General features: G+C 37.9%; 1 protein-coding gene across 3 annotated transcripts in view; it reads left to right on the top strand.

Annotated features, from left to right (window-relative positions):
- Positions 1-678: 678 nt before the first annotated feature.
- POU6F2 (POU class 6 homeobox 2) overlaps positions 679-23,053 on the top strand; it is a 319,374-nt gene continuing 296,999 nt past the window's right edge. For 2 of the 3 annotated variants that reach the window (XM_080382150.1, XM_080382149.1), the window contains exon 1: positions 8,591-23,053. This exon is cut by the window's right edge and continues 40,572 nt beyond it. Coding sequence is in view for 1 of the 3 variants with exons in the window: in XM_080382151.1 (XP_080238277.1) it covers positions 3,011-3,115 (105 nt within the window). In the remaining 2 variants the exon portion in view is untranslated. Of the gene's footprint in view, positions 3,116-8,590 lie in introns of those variants that run through there. The other variant, XM_080382151.1, reaches the window with a different exon arrangement.

Genomic DNA, 23,053 nt, shown 5'->3' with positions numbered 1-23,053 from the left:
AGCTGGCTGAGAAGCGATGTTTGTCATTCTGTCCTTCAACAATTCGCCTCAAGTTGGCAGCATGAGAGTGAACCTGGCATGCTGAGTTCCCCTTCGCACCCTGCTCTCCACTCGGGTCTGCCCTGTGGCACATAAGCAGCTACCTTGCTCCCTCGCCGTTTTGACTGCTGATGAGGGAGCTAAATCACCTTCTGAGCAGCAAAGCAAGGGGGTGTTTGGGGAGCGGGTAGGGAGACAATTCCTCACAGCAAGTAAAAAGACAATATTGGACTGACACCTCTTGGGGGATGGCCGGTAGAAGGCCCGAAGGTTGAGCAGCGAAGCCGGGAAGGTGCCCAGGGACCAGCTGTGCAGCCCCTACAGGAAGAGGTAGATCTGGCTGAGGGAAAAGGTTTCCAGCTTCACACGGGTAAGGGCAGCTCCAGGGGTGGCAAAGCCGGCTCTTACAGCTGTTCAGGTTAACAGTGATACCGTGACTTATGCAGAAGCATTGGCTGCAGGGACGTGAGTTTACATTTTACAGAATAGATTGGCGTTTCCTAGAAATGAAAGTTAATCGTGGTAAAAAGAGAGGCAGCATATAGCTCATTTGGGGAGGAAGGAACTCTTGCATCTCTGCTTGATTGTGCATGAGCCTCTGGTTGGTTGTTGGCGCGTAAGGGTGCAGTAGATTTGTGTGCTGCATCGTATGTCTAGATCAGTGTTTTAGCTAATAAAACCCCCACAATGGTAATTGTCAGGTTTAGTTGCTTAGCTAAGTTAAGGGAATTTGAAAGGTGTTTATGTATACCCACTGCAAAAAGGCACCTCCTGAAGAGAAACTTTAAAATAAACATCCTTAACTTTCCTTGCAGATTCATATACAGTAGTTGCCTTCAGCATGTCTGCTTTCCTGGGGACAGCCGAGGCAATCTCCTCTGCTCACTCCCCTGTTTACCAGGTGTAGTTTGGATTGCCTGCGATGATATGGGTGTTGATTATGGCCTTCACACCACTGCCTGTTTTTTCCATAGTATTGTCTTGAGGGATGAGACCACAGCAAATTCTCAGCTGACCAAAGTGCAGCCCAAGGTATTAGTTCAGTTTATTTTCTTTCAGGAGTAAGAAGCAGATTGGATTTCAGCACAAATGGTGCATTTTAATTATGTTTGTAAGTAAAATGCAGAGCACATGTTGGAAGCACCATTTCGAGTACTCCTTCCTCACCCCAGAGGCAATGTTTCAGTGTTAGTATTGTATATTTCTCTAAAAATGGTTGATTTGAAAAACTTCTCAAGCTAAAATATCCTGTTGGCCTAGGAGCACTTCTGGGTCCCTGTGCATCTACATGCGAATTCTTTTCTTGTTTCTGATTTTTTAAAACATACCAAACTTCCTTTCTCAACTTTTTTCTTAGCAATTAAAAAAAAAAAAAAAGGTTATAAAACCTCAAAGAATGCAAAGTAAACTTGGTATTTCCTGCCCATCTTACTCCCCTCGATGTAAATTCTCTCTCTCCTATACACGCATGCATGTACACATACATATACACACACATGCGCTCCATCACATTCCAAACACTCCTGGATGTTGGACCTTAAAATTATCTTGTAGGAAATACTAGACTGGTAAGGGCTGTACCTACATTTGGAAGGCTGATGATATTCTTACATTTCTTTGGCTATCACATGCTAAGATCAATATTGTCAATACATTTAAAAATGAGATAACAACTTCAAAATATTGCCAGAAACTTACTTAAAATTGAAAAGGTGCATTATAACAAGCTTAGAGACTCAACTGTTTTTTTCTGCATTTTACCTTCTGCCAGTCTTTGAAAAGCAGGTTATTTGCCCTAGTAACAGTAATGTGATTTTAGGAGGGCAGAAAGATGCACTAATATTTACATGAAGCTGTAATACAGCAAAAATTATATGGGCTGTTATTCTACCATATTGCCAGCAGGCTGTATTGATCTTCAAAGGGTTAAAGTCCTACCGGGTTACATTAATGTCACCCTTCAGCAATCACGGGCCAATAACGTATCAGCAATCAATGCTGCAGCGTGTTGTTCACGACACTCATCTTTTGGAGACAAGTGGCTGATATATTTTGACAAGAAGAAAAAAATAGTCTTGGAAATTCTTGCAAATCTTAACTCAGAGGAGAAGATATATAAAACAAACTGCTTCCATTAGAAAAAATGGTAATGTTTGCCTTCATAAGTAACAACATTTTATGTCAGTTCAGTGGAGCAGTGAATGAACCAAAACTCTGCTAACCTCCAAAATGGAAAAGATTCCATAAGTAGGATTTACATAGTCTGAATATTTTATATTTTGAGTGCTCATTGCAGCTTGCATGAACTAATACTTAAATATATATTTCCAATAAAGAAAACATTTGACTTCTTGTGGAGTAAAGCAGTGAGACACGTTTTGGCTTGTGAGTACAGACACAGGTTGCTCAGCCCCTGCTCCTTTTTCTTCCCGTTAGCAATTTTTTCTTCTATCAAGTTCTCATAATTTGTGTCCATCCAAAGAAGGCAGTGCAAGCCTTCTACTTTGACACAAAGGAAACTTAAAGAATAAAAATAATCAGGAGCTCAAACAGCCATAAAGTAGAAGTATGAAGGGGGGAATAAAAAATAGAGGCTGTGAGGGGACTCGAGGGGTTAAAGTTCTGACCACTGTCTGCATATATAAAATTATATCACCTTATCTGAAAAGTTTAGGCTCAAAAGAAAAGCCCTCGTTTAAAATACCTTTTAGGTTTATTAAATCTTTATGCTGAAGATTACAGCAAGTATTTTGTCTTTGGTGAGTAGCTGTTTGTCTCACTTTATTTACTTGGTATTGGGTATTTGTCAATGTCATTTCATATCTGCAGAAAATTCATACGTTCTATGGAAGTATGTATGTGTGTGAGTGTGCTGAAGGTCACATGACTGTTTCATCCTATTTGGTGGAGCAGCTTGACTTTTTTTCCCTTGCTTTTGGTGATGGTTGTGAGTGCAGAAGTTGATTGACAGATGCATGCCAGAAACCCCCATTCTCCTTTTCAAAGACTACATATGATGGATTGCGATCTTTCAGCTCAGCAGGACACAGGGACCATGCAAGCTGTAATTGGTCAGGTATGGAGTCAGCCATTTCTCAACTCCCCTTTTATTTTTTTTCTTTCCCACAAGGGTCTAACCATATGATTCACATAATTCATATTTACAGTACCATCCTTCTATCTGTATCTTCAGCTACCAGCAAGTGTAGTACTGGAAGTGAGAAAGGCAAAAGAACCACATTAATCTGGCCAGGGAATCACTAGTTAAACCTAAAACACCATGCATTTCTTCTAATAAACCCAGTTTATAATTTAGTCTGAGCTTTGCCAAATCAATCTATTTATTAATTTGCCGTTGTATTTTGTTTAAATGTACTGAGGCAGAAGAACTGAGGAATGAAAAGTGTTACGTTTGCTGGGGAGTTGCTTTCTATTTCTAATGCTGTTCATTATTTCTATATTGACTGTATTTCTGTACTACAGGCTGTGGTGTTTTTTTTTTTCTTTTTCTTTTTTCTTCTTTTACTCCTAACCCAGATAATATGTGATTGAGCTTGGTAAATGTAGTAGTCTTTGCTGCTGCAGAGGAGCAGCCTGCAAATTAAACACTGCCACAATCTGAAAGGTCCAGGTGGTCTGCTCGTGCTTCCTAATGCAATCCAGCACAACAGCTTTAATAAACAGCTCTATTTAGTTCTCCCTCCCTGTATCCAGGGAAGTGAACTGGTCTGGGGCTGCTGTGATGAAATGCCAGAAGAATATCTCTCAAAGGCCTCACAAGCTGATTTTTAGAGCTTTTCCGTTTTGTCGTCTTTGTCTTCCAAATGGGTCAGTGAGTCCTTCTCTTTCTGTTTTGTGATTTCTGATAAGTCTGTAGTTTTTTATGTGTGTGTTTTAACTGTGCTGTTTTGAGCTTTAGCCAGAAGAGAGAGGAATCATTGTCTTTTCATTTGTTTCAAATAATAACCTGAAGTGGGGAAAGAAATTAAATTATTTTGTCCTGATGTACAGGGAGGGCTGTTTTCCTATGAATGCAGCCGGAGTCGGATGAGGGTGTCTGTTTTAATTTTTCTAACAAAATTTTAAGTGCTCAACACTTTCTCGTTAACCAATGACTTGTAAATCAGTCTCTGGCAAAGGGTATTTTTTGAACTCTCAAAAGTTTGTGGTTTTTTGCATATGTTTCCAGTATAGTGAACGCATGCTGCTGAGGTGATGACATAGTATTTGTGTTTCCTATATGTTGATACAATGGTGGAAAAATACGCATCCTACACACTGTTTTCAACTAAATTATGGCAAAGCACAGAAGTCCCTCAAAGCACATGGTTTATTAATACCATCGTACACAGTAATGCATTTCTGGGCGGAAAATGTCAAATATGTAATACCATGTTTACCACAGACTTTTATTGCTTTAAATATTTTAAAAATAGAAGATACATTTTTTATTAAAAATCCCCCAAACATTAACAGCTTTCTATTAGGCTGGCTTATACCTAAAAAGTGGGGCATGTTTACTAGTATTAGGTTATTTGAAAATATGCATTCTGGAGCAGGTTAATTACCTTTTTGTGTAAACTTGTTCAGTCCTAAAGAAATATATTTAATGATTCTAGGGCAGATACAATAGCAAGGTTTTGAGCCAGTACACTTGACAGAAAATGTACCCTGAAACCTTGATAAATCTCAAAGCTTGTAATGCCTCTTTAATGCAACTTTTGCTTTTGGCATGTAAGAAAGTGTAAGTTAGCTATTTTATGTTTAAAGCTTGCTAGCTCTCAGAAAGTGGTTTTGAGGCTGGAAAGGGTAGGAGCAGGTTTTGTCCAGTGTGTAATATTCCATATTTCATCAATTAAAAAAAAAAGTTCAGTGAATGCCTGGAAAAATGTTTATATAATGTGTTACTGTATTTCATTTCCTAAAAATCAATAATAAGGACATGGACTTCAAAGAAAAATACATTTAGGTGACTAACTTCTTCGTGGTTTTTATATCAGAATTTATGCATATTATTATTGTGCAACCTAATGTGTTATGTGTTGCAAACATTCTTAATTTTTTTGTAAATCTGCATGTGTACATATTTACATATCATATGCATAACTGTGCATATCCAAATGTGTTCATAAATTCACAAAATTTTCAAGTATGTTTTTGTTTTGATTAATTGCTCAGTGTTTGGTTGTTATTAGTTACACATCAAGATAAAAAGTTTTACAATATTTTTTTCTGATTAAAATTATGTATTTTCTAGTTGTATAACAAGAGTTAGTTAAAACTTGGGGAGCACAGAGCGATCAGTGTAATTACCATACACTGCAGAAAATAGAAATAGACTTTTTGTATGCACTCTAATACTCAGCTGACAAGAGAAAATAACTGTCAAAAGGCAGACCCGTGCCATAAAATCTTTCCACACTGTAAGTCTGTATTTAATATTGATAAATAATAAAAACTTGCATACTTGGTATTTGTATATTTTTTAGAGGAGACATTCATTTCCTGACACTACTGTTTTAGAAAGAGTTCTTAAGTGTCTTTGTTAACTTTCAAACCTCTGAAAGTAAAAACTTAAATAAATGTTTATAATTTGGCCTTTTTATTTCAGAACTGTATTTTTCTCCATTGTGAGAACTAAATTTTGTTTTGACTAATCCTACAGATCTAGCTTTAAATTCAGTCTTGTTCACTGCTAATGGAGTGTGAACTTGTCTAATTAAAAACCTAAACCTTACATGTATATCTCTGCTCCAAATACTAGCAGTTATTTGTAGTTCAAACACTAGTCTGTGTATGACACAAAAGTAATAGCAGGAGCGTGCTGATTTAAAGGCATTTTCAACATGAAGTACTTGTTCGTCATTAAATGCATTTTCCACTTTTCTTTTTATATTCTTGATTTCATCTGTCGCCAGTCACCAGTGTCCACAGTGGCTCCCACTGGTGATGGCAATGGTAGCCAGAGTGCTACAAACCTGACCATTACCTAGCACTGGGTGTACTGGCTTCAAGGTGCAGAATTGCTTGTGTACCTTCCCTTTGGATTTTTCCTCCCCCAAGCAAGCAATAAACAGCCAAGTACTCTGAAGAACAACCTCCTTGCCTAGCGTGTCAAGATCTAGAAGCTCATTGCTCATTGTGATTTTGATTCATAACTGAAGTGTTTGGAATGAAACCCCGATCCCTGTCAGCAATAGTCTGTAGCATCCTTCTCTGCACGCTGAACCATAATACCTGTTATTTCTTCAAATGTGTTTTACTCCTACAGAAACTATTAGCTGGATTTTTTATGCCATATTCCTTGTATACTCTGAGCCCGTCTAAATGCACAGGTAATTAAATGCATAATCTAATTATTCCAATTATGCTGTATTTTCTCTACCTGTATGCTTTCTAAAATCCATGCTGTACCCTTCTCTTTTTTTTCCCCCTATTTTTTTCTCTTTTCTTTTTCTTTCTTTCTTTTTTTTTTTCCCCCTCTTTTCTTTTTCTTTCTTTCTTTTTTTTTTTTTTTTTTCCAGACCTGAGCTTGTGAGTGACAGGTTAGTTCATCAGCATTACAGCCCTCCTGTTTTTGTCTCATCTCATGCAGACAGGTCACTGTGTCCAATCACCCTTCTGGCTCTGCTGTCCCCGGGGGAGCCCAGGCCAGCCTGCCATCTTGATCCACCGGCCTGAGGGCCCAGGCTGGCTGCACATTTCTGTGTTCACTGGTTCTTGCAAATATAGTAAAACGGGAAGGGGAGGGAGGCAGCTTAAATTAGATCTCTCTAACCTGAGAGGAAGTAAATTAGGTAACATTCTTCTTCAAATAAGCAGGCATTTGCAGTTATTATTCTGCGATTTGAGTTCTCTTTCCCCGTGTTAACTGTGTTTATTTTCTATATTTCAATGGTATCCTCCATGTGATCTCATCCTCTAGTAAAAGCTATTTATGCAAGGGTAAACATGCGCTCTTTTCCTATAGAGAGTTCTGCTCTGAAGCCAAATTTATGAGACTGAACATTGCTGCTGCCAAGGTGGGTCTTCCTGTTCTATGTTTTAGTTTGTTGCTTTTTAATTTTTTTTTATTTGTCTTCTTCTCCACAATTAACAACAATAGATCAGGAGGATAAATGTTTTGGAGAAGGCATTCATTTTCATAACTCATGGGTCACTTTTCAGAAGTTTGATCTGATGTCAGTGTTGTTTTGTAATGCAGATCAATGCATATCCAGGACTTCTAATTTTTACCAAATGAAGATCAGATCTATAATGTTAGTTTGTCTTGAGTGATCTTTAAGTGATGCTTCTTGTAGTAGTAGGGAAGGTCTTTTTCTCTTGGCATACCTGTTTCCATCGCTAAGCTAATATACAAAGTGCCTATTACATACAAACAGAAAAGAACCAACTTACACGTAAATTTAAGACCCACTTTTATAATACAGCAAGGAATTGTGCCCTTTTGTCTACAATTTGGGACAAATCCTGTTCTCTCTCGCAAGAATTAGACCCATCACTGTAAGCATGACTACTTGCATAAGTAAGGGCAGGCTACTGCTCCCCTTGTCTGCTTAGTATATGTCCACCAAAGACACTGTTGTCCTTTACAGTCATGAGCAGTTTTCTGCAGTTCAGGACTGTGTGAGAGAGACTTATGGACAGGTACACACTGACTGTTGTTTTCAGTAGTAGAGAGACAATGTAAACAATAAGAATCATGTTTGAAAAACTTCAAAAACATACTTTTTAATATTTATGAACAAGCTGGTACTCTGATAATGAAGCATTCCATCTCTGCAGAAACCCACTGTTTTATATGCTCTCTAGTATACTGTGTCCTTAAGAATTATTATTGTAAGGAGATGCAGGAATGTGGCTGTAATATTTTACAGTATAAATATTTGTTGTAGAGGAGTTTGGATCTCGTTAATTTAATATATGTAAATTCTTTGGTCCTAGGCCTGGATTCCAGCAAAAGAATGCATTTCTCTGTTGAGTTTTGTTTTTAGAGCAGAGAAGATGGATTTTTATCATTTTCATTCATGCTTAAAAAGATTTTTCTTGTTTTCACACCAAAATCAGGTTTTAGTTGAAATCAGCCCTCAAAACCCATATTTAGTTATTTTTTCTTATTGCATTTATTTTCCATTCTGTGCTACTCTGCTCTTTCATGTGTTTGTTTGTGGGTCAGGCCAATTAGGAGGCCAAATTTCTAAAAAGCTGTGATTTACACCATGTATATTCACTATCACTCTAATTGTAAGAGGAAAAATCAAGTATGTCAGATGACCTTTAAATTGCTGGGCAAGTGACACTCGTCCAGTGATGTAGATTTTTACTTTTGGCAACACATTTACATTCAAGTACCAGTGCTGTGTTTCCTAGATTCTAGACTGATAAACTAAATACCAATCTGTGCCACTTTTGTATGTACACTACATAGAAGTGACTGAGCCTCCTATCTTACACTGACCTGTAGCTATAGCAAGCCTTCTGTTTTTCTCCTCTGATCTGAACTGCAACTCAATTTGCCTTTGAGTGTCCTTTTATTTTCTTCCATTTGTATATAGCGTTTTCCAAATTAGATGAGGACATGGCAAAATATTCTTTTTTCCTGTTACTTATATCTCTCAGTGGCATTGGTTTCTAATGCTGCTGCTTGTTCTGAAATTATAAAAATGGCAGGAAGAACCTCAGATCAGTCAGTTCGGAATATATGTGTTTACCTCTCATTAAAGTTAACGGAAATTAAACATGTACTTAGAAGTTGGTCAGCAAATCTGTTAAGCCCATATAAGAAGTCTGCAGCTGCTAAATCTTCATGTGCACAGTGCAATACTGTACTTGATGGGACTCCCCACGTAAATAACACTTTTCAGGACCTACTCCAGCTTGCCTATTGAGTAACCGTCATTGCTATGAACTACAACAAAGTCTGGTTTAAATGCTAGCTAAATGATTGCTCTTCAAACTCTCATAATTAGACTATTAGGATTAAAGATAGTAACTCAAGGCTCTTGAACACTTTTATTTTTTGAGGATGTCAGGGCTACAGGTAAATGGACTATAGCTTCAGCGATTTTGTTTTATCATTGGCTTTGAAACCTCTCTGATATGTGGGACTATTTCTTCAAAAGAGAAAGATTAGTTGTTGATATTTGCTGCTGATTCTCTGTTGACTGGTAGTGCTGTTCCATAGGGGAGCTTTATCTAACTGTTAGATCAAAAGAAAATTTTGAAGACGAGAGACTGTTCTAAATTTCTAGCCGTTTTTAAAAGTGGTACTGGGAGAAAATAATAAAAAAAGGGGGGGAGAGGGGGACACACAGATACACGACATGATGACCCAAATTTATTCCAAGCCATCCTTAATGGTGAAGGATATAAATTAAATTTTATTAAGCTGTTCAGAATAGATTTTACAGTTATTTATAAGCCTACTTTTTCTATCTGAGTGGTACAATTTGTATATGCCATACTATATTTCAGCAGAAATACCTCCAACAAACTTTTATGCATAGTCTTCCTTTTACTCACACGGGCAGTATCCATTAATGTCATTATCACTGGTGCATATGCTTAAAGTTGAGAAATGTGTTTCAGAGATGGTAGCTTTGGAAACAGATCTTGCTCTCTGGTGTAGTTGCACAACTGTCCTGTGCCCTTTGCTCATGTGAATGAGGATTTACAGGGTAGGATTCTGATAGCTGTTCTTGTCAGAACAGATAGGTCTTGTCTTGATGGGGCTTTCCTGTACCACCTTACTGTAAAAGAAATCCAATAATTTGATAAGCAGTGCAGCAAAATCTTACTTGTGAAAGTAATTTTTGATCCTGTGGTATTTCAGTGAGTGTTACCCAAACTACCTGTGAAATATGATCTATGCCCATAGGTAGCTCCAAGATGGGGCTCTGGACTAACAGATGGGGAAGGGCATTGTAAAGAGAAACAGGTCCTTAAGCAAAAAAAAAAAAAAAAATCAAAAGGAAATTCATGCTACTTCACTGATTCAATCAAGTGATTTTTTTTTATGTTACAGGTTTCTAGCATCTGCAAGTTCTTGCACTTGCGTGTGTTTAGAAGACACAATCCAGCTGTGTAACGGCACTTCCAAAAAGGAAATATTTTAAGTGCAACATTAAAAGAAAAAAGTGGTTTTTTAGTAACCCCCTCCTACGGAAACAAGAGTTTCAAGCAATGGAAAATAACAGAGCATGAGGTTTTTACGAGTAGATTAGTGAAAGTCATGTTAATAGTATTACACAACAGCTGCTGTTAGATATATTACAAGATAATTCTGTATCAGAATGTTGTCCTTTTCACTCAGCTGTTTACATCTCTAACTGCTTTTCTGCTTATTGAGCCAACTTGAGAAGCTCTAACTCGGCTGTTACTTGAGCTTTGCTCATGTTTCACGTGCAATGAAGTATGGAGGAGTTTTACCGGAATAAAAAGCGAGATTTTTTTTTTTTTTTTTTTTTTTTGAGCTGGAGGCTTTAGTTCATTTCTGGAAGTCATCTTTTGGAGGGTGGGGGGGAAATAAAAGTAATACAAAATAATTTGGAGCACACACTAAGGCTGAAGCAACAATATTAATAACTGAAACATTTTGTATCCTTGTTACAAGCTTATGACTTAAAATGACATTGTGTCCCATGAATGGCAAACTCGTATCAGCTTTCACTTACTCATAGTACAGCACATTAAAGGCTGTGATTATTATTTTTTTTAATTTTAACAACAGAAAACTGTGCCTGATTGTTACCGAATTGAGCTTTAAAAATAAAAAAGGGTTAAAGATGCAAATAGCTTTGATAATGGTCAAGTCTGGCAGTTCTGAGACACTGTCATGATGGCTATAGCTGTTGGTACTGGAACCAGGTGGTGCCAAATGCTGAATGCTTCCAGTCCTGGACTTCGCAGCAGCTTTGTTAGGCAGTACTCTGTTCCAGCAAGGCTTGAATGTTTTCAGTCTTCTTTGGGGGCAGGATCAGGCCCTGAAACACACGAGGGGAAATTTTTCTTCTTCTTTTTTTTTTTTTTCCCCTGCACAGACATTGTTAATGGAGGAATAATTGAAAGGTTTCCTGTGAAAACTGTTGTTTAAAATTAAATAAAATAATTTGGAATAAAGGAGAGTTATGCTACTCTAGGAAACCAAACAGTTATCTCGGGATTCCTGCCCATTGAGTCTTACCTTCCCTTCACTTTGTCCATCCCCTTCTGTGTACAAAACGTGCTTCACATTCTTCAAATGGATTATACAAAGCAAAAATAATATCTGCAAACAAGAAGCTCCCAGCCTTTTGGAGGAAAGGTTGAAAGTGGTGGCAAATATAAAAGTGGCTTCTAATGTGGAAGAATAAAGCAGAGAACATCAAACTCATTTCAGTTAGTGTCGTTGATGATGATTTATCATTATAGTCAGGGCAAGCTGTGATCTTGGAGCTGAAACAATTTTGTCCATTAGGAGGAAAAAGACAACCCTAAAAAACAAAATGTTCCAGCTTGATTCTTATATCCTTAGGGTTACAATATTGAATTCAGAATTGGGGAAGTTTAATCTTGCAGCCAGATTTGACAAGATGCTGGTTGAACAGTAGGCAGAAATAATGGTTTGTGCCTTGTAATATCCATGGTGGGAAATAAAGAAAGATAAGAAGATTTTTCCAGGAGTCTGGATGCAGTATTCACCACCTGCTCCAGCTTCTCACCAAAGTAGGCAAGAAAACCCGTCTGTGCAAGTTGGTGAGCAAAGCTCACAATTTCAAAGCCTGACAGAAGACAAAGTGGAGCGCTCTAAAACAGCATGTGAGAGTTTGCAATAGCTCTGAACAGTTATCTCTATGTTTGTTTTAGTGCTGTTGCTTATTTGAAGGGTGATCATGAAACCATTTAAGCACATCCACAAGTATCCCCACAGACTTACCGGGAAAGCTTACATGAGCACTGTATTGTGCATTAGGCTATGTGATGCTAAAGGCTTGGATCTCACCTGGCCTCAATGGGTACAGACATGTACAGCTTTAAAAAAAAAAAAAAAAAAAAAAAAAAAAGCTAGTTCTCCAACTCCAAGCTAGTTCTCCAACTCCACTCAGTTAATCCTGGAGAGTAGAAGTCAGGGCCAGGCAGGGCAGGGGGACACAGCGGCATGGGGTAGGAAAAAAGCTGGAGGCTGCATCTGAAATCTTGGAGGGGTGAGCAAGACTCATTGGCAGCTCTTTGGAAAATAAGACCTGGATTTTGAATAGTTAACAAAAAAAGAAAGGACTGAAGACTGGAGTTTCTTCCCCAGAATATATTGGTTTCCATTTATTTTTTAAGCTCATGCTGGATTCTTAGCAAGAGGAGAAATTGAGGGTTGCCCCCTAACTAGGGATTTAGAGTGACTCTGTAATGAATTTTAACCCAAGAGGCACTGTGGATATTCAGCAAACCTTTGTTCTATTCTGCTCATGTCCTTATGCTAGACCCATCACCGTAGTTATTAGATCTCAAAGATTACATTCTTTGATCTAGTGCTTTCTAAATCCTTAAACCACAGTTTATTTATTTAAAAGGTTATATCCAGCATTGGATTGGATTGTAAAGTACCCTTTGACTCTTTCATGAAGGACGCAGTAGAAACACATGCTGCTGAAGGAGTATTTCCTTCTGACCATGAAGTACCACAGTATTTTATTGAATTAAGAACTGCACAAGAATCTGTGCTTTTAATCTGGCCGGTGTGGTGAGAATTTTTTTAACCTCGTTCGTAGCATGATGTCATTCGTTTCTGATACAACAGACATTTATTAGGGTATGTAGGTGAATTTCAGTTACTCTATGAATTAAAAAAAAAAAAAACCTGCAAAGTAGCTTTGTATTTCCCTAAGAAAATAAAAGCACTCTAAACCTCAAACAGGTGTTACAAATCAGTATGTTCAGGATGTGTTCTTGGGGTCTTTTTTTGATCTGTTTACCAGGGTTCATCACAAGTAACTCAGTGGAGCTAAACAGAGTTGCATTTGGGTAAACATGATCACCAGCAGCTTTTAAGCTTGCTTCATCAGATTCAGAAACCTTTACATGAGAAAACTTACCAGTGTAGTCTACAATGCTTGATTAATTACGAACTCCGAATTGTGACTCCCAAGCTAACCAGCAAGAAGGCACTTTCTTTTTTGCAAGAAAGCAAAAGAGGAGGACACTAAAACTGGGCCCAATGGGGTCCACCTTGACTAATATTAATTATATCTACCCAAACTGGCCGCCTTTATTTTTTTTCCCCTCCCCCCAGTCAGTACTGCAAGGGAAACTGTAAAAATTCTCATGTAATTTCCCTTAATTCTGGAGTAACCAAGGCTGAAATTGGCACCTGAAAAGAGAAATCTTATTAAAAATAGCTATTATTGTTTCTTTTTTTAATGCTTGTGTCTGGTTATTTTTCTGTATTTGAGAAGCTCAGCCCCTGGAGATAGTAGCCTGATTCTACTTTACACTGAGACCTCTTTATACCATCTGGTAGTACAAAACAGCTGTAAAGTGGATGTAAGAGTAATTTATTTATGTGTACTTCAAAGCTCTTTTATATTTCCAGAATGGTAGAACACCACTATAATGTAAATGGGAATCAGGCCCAAGTAAATGGACTGTAATTTCCATTTCTTTCAGAAGGAAATGAAAACGGGATAGGCAGAAATCAGGCTGGGGGAAGACAGGAAGGACTAAGCCTTATTTAGCTACAAATAGGCGTTCATTAATATCCATTCTGAATTGAAAAAACAGACAAGGTGGAAGGGCCAAATTCTGGTTTACTGGCCACCATCCATACCTTTGCTGGCAGCAATGAAAACATGAAAGGGAGAGAAACGGGCACCTGTCAAACCATAGTAGTCAGTACCTGACAACACAACCAAGACAAAATAAAGGCTGCTTTCTCAATCAATCACATGCATTATGGTTTTAAAATGAGTATGCTTAAATCAAAAGGCTTAATATTTCTCTATAATTTTTCCTTTTTTCCTTTTTTTTTTTTTCAAATTTAACCCCATGGTCTGCAGTGTTGCTGCTGTGGCATTTGACAAAGATCTGTGTTTCCAGAGCATTATTCAGTTAGTACACCTGGATTAGTGAAAAAGAAAACAAATTAAATTCATAGGAATTAATGTCAGTTAAATTCCCTCTTTGTATAATTTATATTGTCAGATGAATTCTTCAACTCCAAGTCAAAGGGTAAATAAAAACAGCAAAGAAAGACAGAAGAAGCAAAACAAAGAATGACAGTTATGCTAATGCGAAACATCTCAGATATGGGAAAAAATATTGAAATAGCAATTTTGGGGTTGACCCAAGAGTTTTCTTTGAAATTTTGAGAAGCTTCGTACTCCATTTTGTTTCATAATCTCTTTTAAACAGGCACATAGGAGGCTTAAGGGATTCTGTGAATGTTGTGAGATATTTCTCTTTGCTTGCCCATTTTGTGAGAGCCCAAGGGAAAAATATTGACAGGGCTTGTAGAACCTTTTATAATTGAAGTAGCCCAGTATTTCCTACCTTAAGACCTTTGCTGCTGCTGCTGTTAGTGTTTCCACCTGGTTGGCTACCTCCTCCTGAATAATTTGGAAGACAATTTCAGCTAAAATACTTCACCGGTCCCCAAAGAGGGTAGGGAAATATGGGATAGTTTTGCCCATTTAAAAGACACCCTGTATTTAAGAACAAAAGGCTGAATTTGGTGAGGAGTAGGAGCATTGTACCTGACATGTTTCTTCTGGTATCCTGTGACAATCCACCCATGTTTGATTACGTTCCAAGCCTTGGAGAAATGTAGTTGGCACATGTTTACTTGGCAACTCTAAACAGCTAAATCCCTGAAGATTCACGGAAAATAAAAGTGTGAAGGGAACCTCAGAAAGTCATCTGCACATAGATAGGATCAGCTTATCTGAGTCACATCTGACATGTATTTGTCTAAGTGCTTCCTGAAAAAGTCCAGCACCAATTCCACAGTATCCTCGTGCTATTCAGTAACTATCCCCGCCTTAGTGCGCACTGTTGGAAAGTTTTCCTTGCAGCAAGAAGAATCTTTCTTGCTTCAAGTTATCTTCTTCCCTCTTTTAGGGATATCAGATTATATCTGTCTCCCCTTGAAAGCCTAGCTTCTTACTTAGCCTGTCTTGGGAAATGGCAGAGGTGGAAGTAGGGACCCTCACTTTTCTATGTACTCACTGACCACCCTCTACGGGAGATGGAGGGGGAAAAGGTGTGATTCAAATGAAGACAGGACAAAAGCCAGAGAAGATACAGGTATAGATTGAAACAATGAACACACAAGTAGTCAGCCAGGACTAGAGAGAAGTGCAGGATGGAGAGGAAAAGTAGCAGCTTGAGGGAAGAGTGGGCCCAAGAGAAGTTTGGAACTGTGAGTGACAGTAGGGAAGAGCACTTGCCCAGTCTGTGGGCGAGCTTAGATGAGAGGAGCAATGGAGAGGGGACTGGAGCTGGCTAGGGATAGAAACAGAAAGCCCATAGGGCAGGTTCTGCCGCTGCTCAGAAATTTCTGCTGGTAAATCCCCACTGGCAAAATATCTCAGTTTTCTTTTAACAATTATGAAGCTACACATGCAAAATGTGAAAAACATTATTTGTATTGTTAAGCCGCATGTAATGCAGTAGCTGTACAGTCATAATTTGTTTTCCATGTAAATATGTATAATAATAGATCCTTTAATTATCTAAACAACTACATATGCTACACAGATTAGGTTCCTTTAGTGTGATCTTTATACTTCCACACCTCCATTTATGTCTCCATAACAGTTCTTGTCAATATAGATAATATTTCATTACACTTCTTTCTGAATATCATATTTGACATATAATGTTTTCTGGCTTCCTAGAAATTGCAGGAAGTTCATGTATGTATGTATACAAATATGCACATATATACACATGTGTGTGTATATATGTTCTGGGCCAAATTCCAGAAAAATCTTATTTGATTTTAAATGGCAGGGGCAGAGGCGGTGGTTTTACATAGTTTTTAAAGATAAAAAAAAGAGAATTTTTAAAGAAAATGTAACTTTGAATTAAGCAGTCAAAATGTTCTGCTTACAAAATGTCAGACTGAATCCTATGGACTTTTTTTCTCTCTTTTTCATATGAATGGTAGGATTAAAGGTTCTAACATAGCTGAATTTTCATTTTGAATAAAAGATTTCCCAGAGATCTTGCCATTCCTGTTGCCAACAGACGAAATCTATCAACTTATCCAGTAGTTGTGCCAGAACAGTGACTGACATAGAGATTTTTGGATATATATAGACATTGGTCTTTGTTAGACACAAGACCTCTATAATAGTTGATACTTGGGTCTTAATTCTCCACAGCCTCAATTAGTTATTTACAATGTTAAAAAATGGAAGCATTGCAAAGCCAAGTGCTTTTTCACTTCAAATGTCTAATACAGTTCCTTTACTGCAAAGTAAAAGCTTCAGTTTACTACAGAGAAACAACACTGGATTATCATTTGAACAGATATAATTGCTACTTTTAGCAGCTTGAAGTCACTTTAATTCCTGTACTATGCCAATTTTATCTTTAATGGGAGGGCATAATTTTCTGAAACTTATTTAGCTTTTCTTCAGCATTATTTACAATTGTGACTATAATCTAATGTATAATTTAGTAAGAGCATGCCATCATACTGAAGGAGAACTGGGAATAGGTAGCTAGTACAAACCATTTATGTGGAGCAGAGTGACATGCAAAGGGAAAGGAGTAATTGTCAACACGGGGGCGTGAAAAAGGCAGAATTAGAAGAACAGGGGAGTTGTAGGGTGGTAGGAGTGCATGGCACCTAGAGAAAAGGTGTTCTGGTAAAGCTGAAGATTTCAGAATTATTTTTTAATAGGTCTGTTACAGTTTTATATATTGGACTAGTGGTTAACAAGGGCTCAGAAAGGTTGAAAGATTAGGAATAGTAGCCAGGATTAGGCTGTGGCAGAGAGCTGTGTGAAACAGTTGTGTACAGGAAGACTGGGGATAATAAAACTACACCCATGTTATATCCTTTCTCTTGCCCTTTATCCATTCAGCATCTGCTGAGATCTAAGTTCAGGGGCCCATTTTACCATGTGTTAGCAAAGCATGCTTTCGTAGTGGTGCAGTAACAACTGAGACAAGTGTAAAAGCAGGGCTTGGTCCCATCACCCTCCTGTCTTTATTGATACTTTGCCAAACTTTTAGCTGTTACCACCATTAATGCTAATCTCTTAAATTCCATTTTTATGCCTTAACTGAAGGTAGATTGCCATAGGAATTGTCTGATGGCAAATGGGGTCCTACAATATTTCAGATAAAGGTTACAAAACCAAAAAAAAAGTCTATGAAGCTGTCCTTAAAAGTGAGTTACATCCAGAGCTGTTCTGTTAGCAAAGGCATTGTTGGCTGTGGTACCGATCCTCCCCCTCAACGTGATTTAATGATTCTTTTGAAATTGCTTTTCTAAAAGACACTTTGTTTTTTGGTCAGCATCCTTCTGCTTTGGATCAGCTTCTGCTTGGTAAATGCCAACTTGGATGCTCACTGCATCTGCAGCTGTCTTGAGCATGAGTAAGGCTAGGAGAATATATTTTAGCTGCCCTTTTATGCTTTTGTCTGGTAAATGTCTCCCCTTCAGGCTAGAAAAAGAAAACAACTATTATTTGGTTAAGTTTTACTAAAATAATGCATTGTTGCTTTTTTTTTTTTCTCTTCTCAAATGATCTGATAAGAATGGTTGGAAAGCACGGTATCCAGTCCTTGTCCTCCTGGTGCTGCTGGGTGACTGGTGCCAGGCTGGTGAGATGATACCAGGCCCAGCCAAGGGGGCACTGAGGCTGCTGCCCATGCACCTGCTAGGATCAACAGGCATGGAAACACAGGCCCAGTTTTAATGGCATATCTTGAAGGTGCTCCAAACTCCTGATCCCAGTTGTTGGATTGTGGAGTGTCACAGCACTCTCCAAACTAGCCGCCTACAGCAAGACCTTTTACCATCACATACCAGCATATGCTTCATGCCAGTCCCTCTGCTGCCTTCTCCAAGTCTCTCCTCATCCAGGGCATACATTCTCTCTCTTCTTTCTTCCTTGGCTGCCCAACCCCTTAACAGAACCAGCCACAGCTGCACCTTAATCTACATCAGCCAACCCACTGCCCCTGAAGCCAGCCCACAGCTGTATATTATCAATGATAATTAACCCAGCTTCATTCTTCTACAGTGTAGTGTCTCCTAGTATACACGAAATGACCAGCAAAGATCCTGTTTATTGTGATAGGGTCAGGTTTGCACTATATGTTCTTTTGAAATCTCCTGTTCAAATCATTTAAAGACTGGGTAAGTACAATTGAAGGGGTACTGCTAAGTTTCAGCCAAGAGCTTTCATCTTGTCATAATTGACCCTATGCTGAGGCCCAGGTCTTAAAAATGGTGTGGCAATAGAGTCAGATAGGTGCAGGGATCCACTTACTTCGAGAATGTCCCTGGAAGTTACAAATAACAATAAAAACCCAAGGAACAAACCTATCTGGCCAGTCTTTACAGAACTTCATTGTCATTTTTTCATGTGCTGCACGCAGTTTGGTGTATGTGTTTGCTAGCTGCACCAAGTAATTAATGAACCCTTTCATTTGTCTCAAAGGTAAGGTAAAATGATTGGATTTCTTTGTAATTTTCATCAAAGTTGAAATGCAGTAAAAGCGGATTAAGCATGAGTACAGCATTGCTGAGGTTTTTTAATTTCTCAGGTGAGGTTCTCTGTACTACATGCATGGGGAATGCTGGAAGAAATGTGGTAGTTGAATTTATCTGTGTTACGCTGGGGGAAGCTACATGCATGTGGAGTGTGGGCAATCTATGAGCAGCTGCAGACTCTTGCAAAAAGTTGTTGGTCAGGAAATATTTGGGCAACCATTGTTAAAATACTATAATTTCTTTCTGAGTTTCTTTCTAAATCACAGTTATGAAATGTAGATCAGAGAGCTGTGATAAAGATGTAGCCTGTTCTCCAGCATGTAGTTCAAGTTTGGAAAAAGTGTTTGGTTTATTTGTCTTTGTTTTGGTACTGTCTGATTTTCCCATATATAGTTGTTTAAAGGTTGAAAAAAAACCCCAACAACCAGTTTCAAGACTAATTTTTTGATAGGTGGAAATCTTTTCTTCAAAGAGGAAAGAGGTACCACAGATGAAAAAGAACATTAATAGAGAGCTTTGAAAGCATTTTTTAAAAGGAGGAACAAAAAAAAAATAATTATTCTGCCAGTGCATACAAGGGTATGGGTTTCATCCTTTTTTTTATATTGGGTTCTTTTTCCTAACAGCCTGATGAAGGTTTAAACATTTAAGTGGCAAAGATGAGAAAACCAAGGCTTACAGATGCATCCTCATACCTCAGCTCTCATACTACCACCTGCAAAATTCCTGTTAAGCTAAACAGAATCACAGTCAAGCAAAAATTGAATTCAAAATCTGTCCTTTTCTGTGCTGCATCAAGCGTTGCATTACAGTATTATTAACAAGCTTTCTTCTCAACAGAAAGTGTGTTAGGCTCCCTACAATTAGCGTTCACTATGACTGCTTTTTTGTGCTCTGTTTGTAGAAGACTTATACATCAAAGGGGTTTATTCTTGGGTAATATTGTGTCAGTGTGCCTGCATCTTTCTTAAAGAATCTCTCTTTAGTGTACTTATATATTCCAAGGTGTTTTACAAATGCAACATTCTCCTGCTTCTGAGCCTTTCAGCTACCTGTAAGATGAAATGAAAAAATATGTAGTTGAGCCTAGTGATTTTACATGGCAGTGTGTATACAGAAGTAGAGAGCGTGTTACCAGTGGAGTTTGAAGGAGTGCAGCAATTCAGGTGTGGAGCTTGGGCAAGATATCAGCAGTGCTCCGTGGGAGATTTCCATTGCTTTCTGATAGTCCAAAAGGGAGAAAAAAGGCAGCTCTGTAGCTGCACTTGTGCAGGCTGCTTTTTCACCATGTTTCTCATTTAGAGAATAGATCACAGATGTTAATATGTGTTTAGGAACATGAGGTAGTGTGGCTTCTGTAGCACCTGTTTTCTTTATTTCTGTGCTTCTACCAGGTGCTCTTTACAATCTAGGAGATTGTCCTCCCTCAGGTGCTTTCCCAGTGTTGCAGCTCCACTTTGGGTGGGTAACAGGGTGGAGCTCAGGTGTACTGGCCTTACTTCATCTCTCTTCTTTAGTTCACAACAGGCATTCATTCATTTTGTGTTTGCTGGTGCCTAGCAAACCTGCTAAAATAGTCCACTCCATTCCTGTGCCAAAGGAGTCAGAGCTAGAATATCAAATAGCATGCAAATTTACTCCCACTGATTTCAATACAGAACCTTGTTCAAAACACAGGCCGTATGCACGGACATGATTCTGATACTGTTGCTAAACATGCTGTTATCAATATTGCTAAACAGACCTTTATTATGAGCACAGTCAGACCAAGTGTAAATACTAATTAGGATCTAATCCAAAAATCTATCAAAGTTTGTGGCAAGATTCAATGTGCTTTGGACATGTCCCAAGGTAAAGAAGTAATCACTATTTTAGCAGGGTTCTGCCTCTGCAGCTGAGAAATTTACCTTGCTAACGAAGGACTGTTTTGTTTACCTGAGTCCTCCCATGTTCCAAAGCTCACCTGTTTTCACTTTGGTAGAAATAATATGTAAGCTCTTAACAAGTATGAGCTGACTGCAGAGAAGCAGCTGCAGCAGCAAACACTACCTTGCCGCATAAAGAATGCCATAATGGAAACTTACTTGTATAAATAAAACACAGGGCATTTATCCAACTTTATTGTATTGTCAAACTACAAACTCTATTAACCTTGTTTGCAAGTCTGTGGGAAAAGAGTTAAAATCCTGGCTTTACTGAAGTCAACAGGGGTTTATTAATTAACTGGTATCACCTGGAGGATCTGTGGTCGTTAAGGGTACTTAAAGGCTGTGCTGGGGACAGAACACTTCCAAATTTGCTCTGAAGGATCTTGAGGTCTCATCTGAAGAATCTCTCAGATTATGGAGGAATTTCTACCTTCTAAAAGCTCAGTATTGACTAATACCCGATGTACCATGAAGGAAGTTAAAAAATAATGGCTCTGAAACCTGAAGGTATGTTCATTTTTAGTGGTCTAAGAACCCCATCTTTCAAGGATGAATGTCTTTTTATTGCTCTTTTCTGTTTTGTGGCAGTACCTGCATTTTAATGTAACTATTTACTGCTTCAGGAATGATAATATTCAACACAAGATCCCTTTTAATTAACTATCCCATTTATGACAGTATTTAATACAACATTTTAATGTTTTATGTAATATTTCTGTATTAATATATTTTCTTGGAATGTGTACAGTAGGAGTTTGTGATACTTGGAAGTTACTGTAGCAGCAAACTTCAAATTATATACTGTCAGGCTAAATGCATCTGCTTCAGTAATGTTGCTGTAGTAGCAATATTTTTGAGCCCTGCTTGTATGAAAGAAACCCAGCTGAAGTCAGTGATGCTCCTTATGGCCTTAAAGTTCAAGGTGGGCTGCAGTCCTTTGCTGGAGTGCAGCCTAACCTCTGAATGGGTAAATGAGATCAGTGTGGGAATTGCCATAGCAGGCTTCATGCAGTAGCCTTCTCTTCCTGCTCCCTGGGTACGTAATCATTCTTATCAACTTGAATGTACCTTTGGAACCAATGTTGAGTTATCTAAATGCCATCTGATTAGCTTAAACAGAAATATAATATAGGAATACACACAATAGATGCGATTGTTTCTACAGAACATCTGAAAATTTATTTCTGTTGATCTGTTTCTGTGGCCAACCTATGCAAACGAAGATAGGTATTCATATAAGGTGTTGGCTGTATGTAAACTGACAGACACACAGACTTCAGGAGACTTACAATCCTTGCCGAAGTATAATATAATTGGACCTTAATATGTTGACTCAGTTACTTTGAAGAAAAAGATATGTCTTTTCAAGATCAGATTTTAAACACATTTTGGTATTTTTTTCTTTCCCCTCAGAAGTTAGTAATTTTCATCAGATAAAAAGATTGTTGCTGCACAAATGGGAATTAGCACTTATCCCCATTTTTAGGAATTAGTGTAGAGTTAATATTACCTGAAAGGATTTAAAATTGTTACAAGTATTTTCAAAATGTAAATCATTACAGCTATCCCATAAGTGAGAGACTTAATTCATTTTTAAATTCTTAGATTTGGAGACCAACATAAAAATGAAGCATGTTTCTGGTAACCAGAGGGATGTTGCACTTTATACAATTATATATTTCAGTGGAAGAATTGCCTGGTGCACTTCCATCTGCATAATTTAGGGAAACTTTTAAAAAAATTTCAATTTTCCAGATACACTTGTACATTCTATGATTCTTGTAATTGTCAGTCAGTAAGTTTCCTCCTCCACCCTACAATGATGGACTTCTAAAATATCCATCTGTATGTCATCTGATGCTTAATTTCTCATATGGCATTCATCAGCTCTGACTTAGGCATCTTAAAAATTGTGTCGAAGTCTGAGTCAGTCATTCTAAAGACTGTTTTTTCTCCAAGTTCCATAAAGGAAGGCAAAGACTGAGAGCTACACTGGAAAGTCTTGTTGAACTTTTGTAAAGTAACTATTAAATCAGGAGCTAGGAACCATGCCTTTCATTATATAGCAGTTAAAAACAAATAATTATTTAAAAAGCTTTTTTTGAAATTATAGCTGGCAGGTTAATTTTCACAAATGAGTTTCCAAAGCCTGCAATTTTGGCTTGATAAAATAGCATCCCAAGCAGTGTACCAAAGTTGAGGGTTGGAAATGTTCCAACAGTCTTCCATCAGAGGAGAGGAGGATGTGTGTTTCATAGCATGGCTAATTTATATTAAATAGTTAAGAGTGGGGTTTTTTTTTCCTCATATGAAGTATTATTTTATTTTTTTCTGAATCATCTCTTATGTGAGAATATATAATTTCCCTCCAAAGAAGTTTTTA

The sequence above is a fragment of the Falco punctatus genome, assembly GCF_963210335.1.
Source record: "Falco punctatus genome assembly, chromosome: 4".
Classification (NCBI taxonomy): domain Eukaryota; kingdom Metazoa; phylum Chordata; class Aves; order Falconiformes; family Falconidae; genus Falco; species Falco punctatus.
The sequence above is the reverse complement of the archived record's forward strand: the minus strand, read 5'-3'. Positions and strand labels throughout refer to the sequence as shown.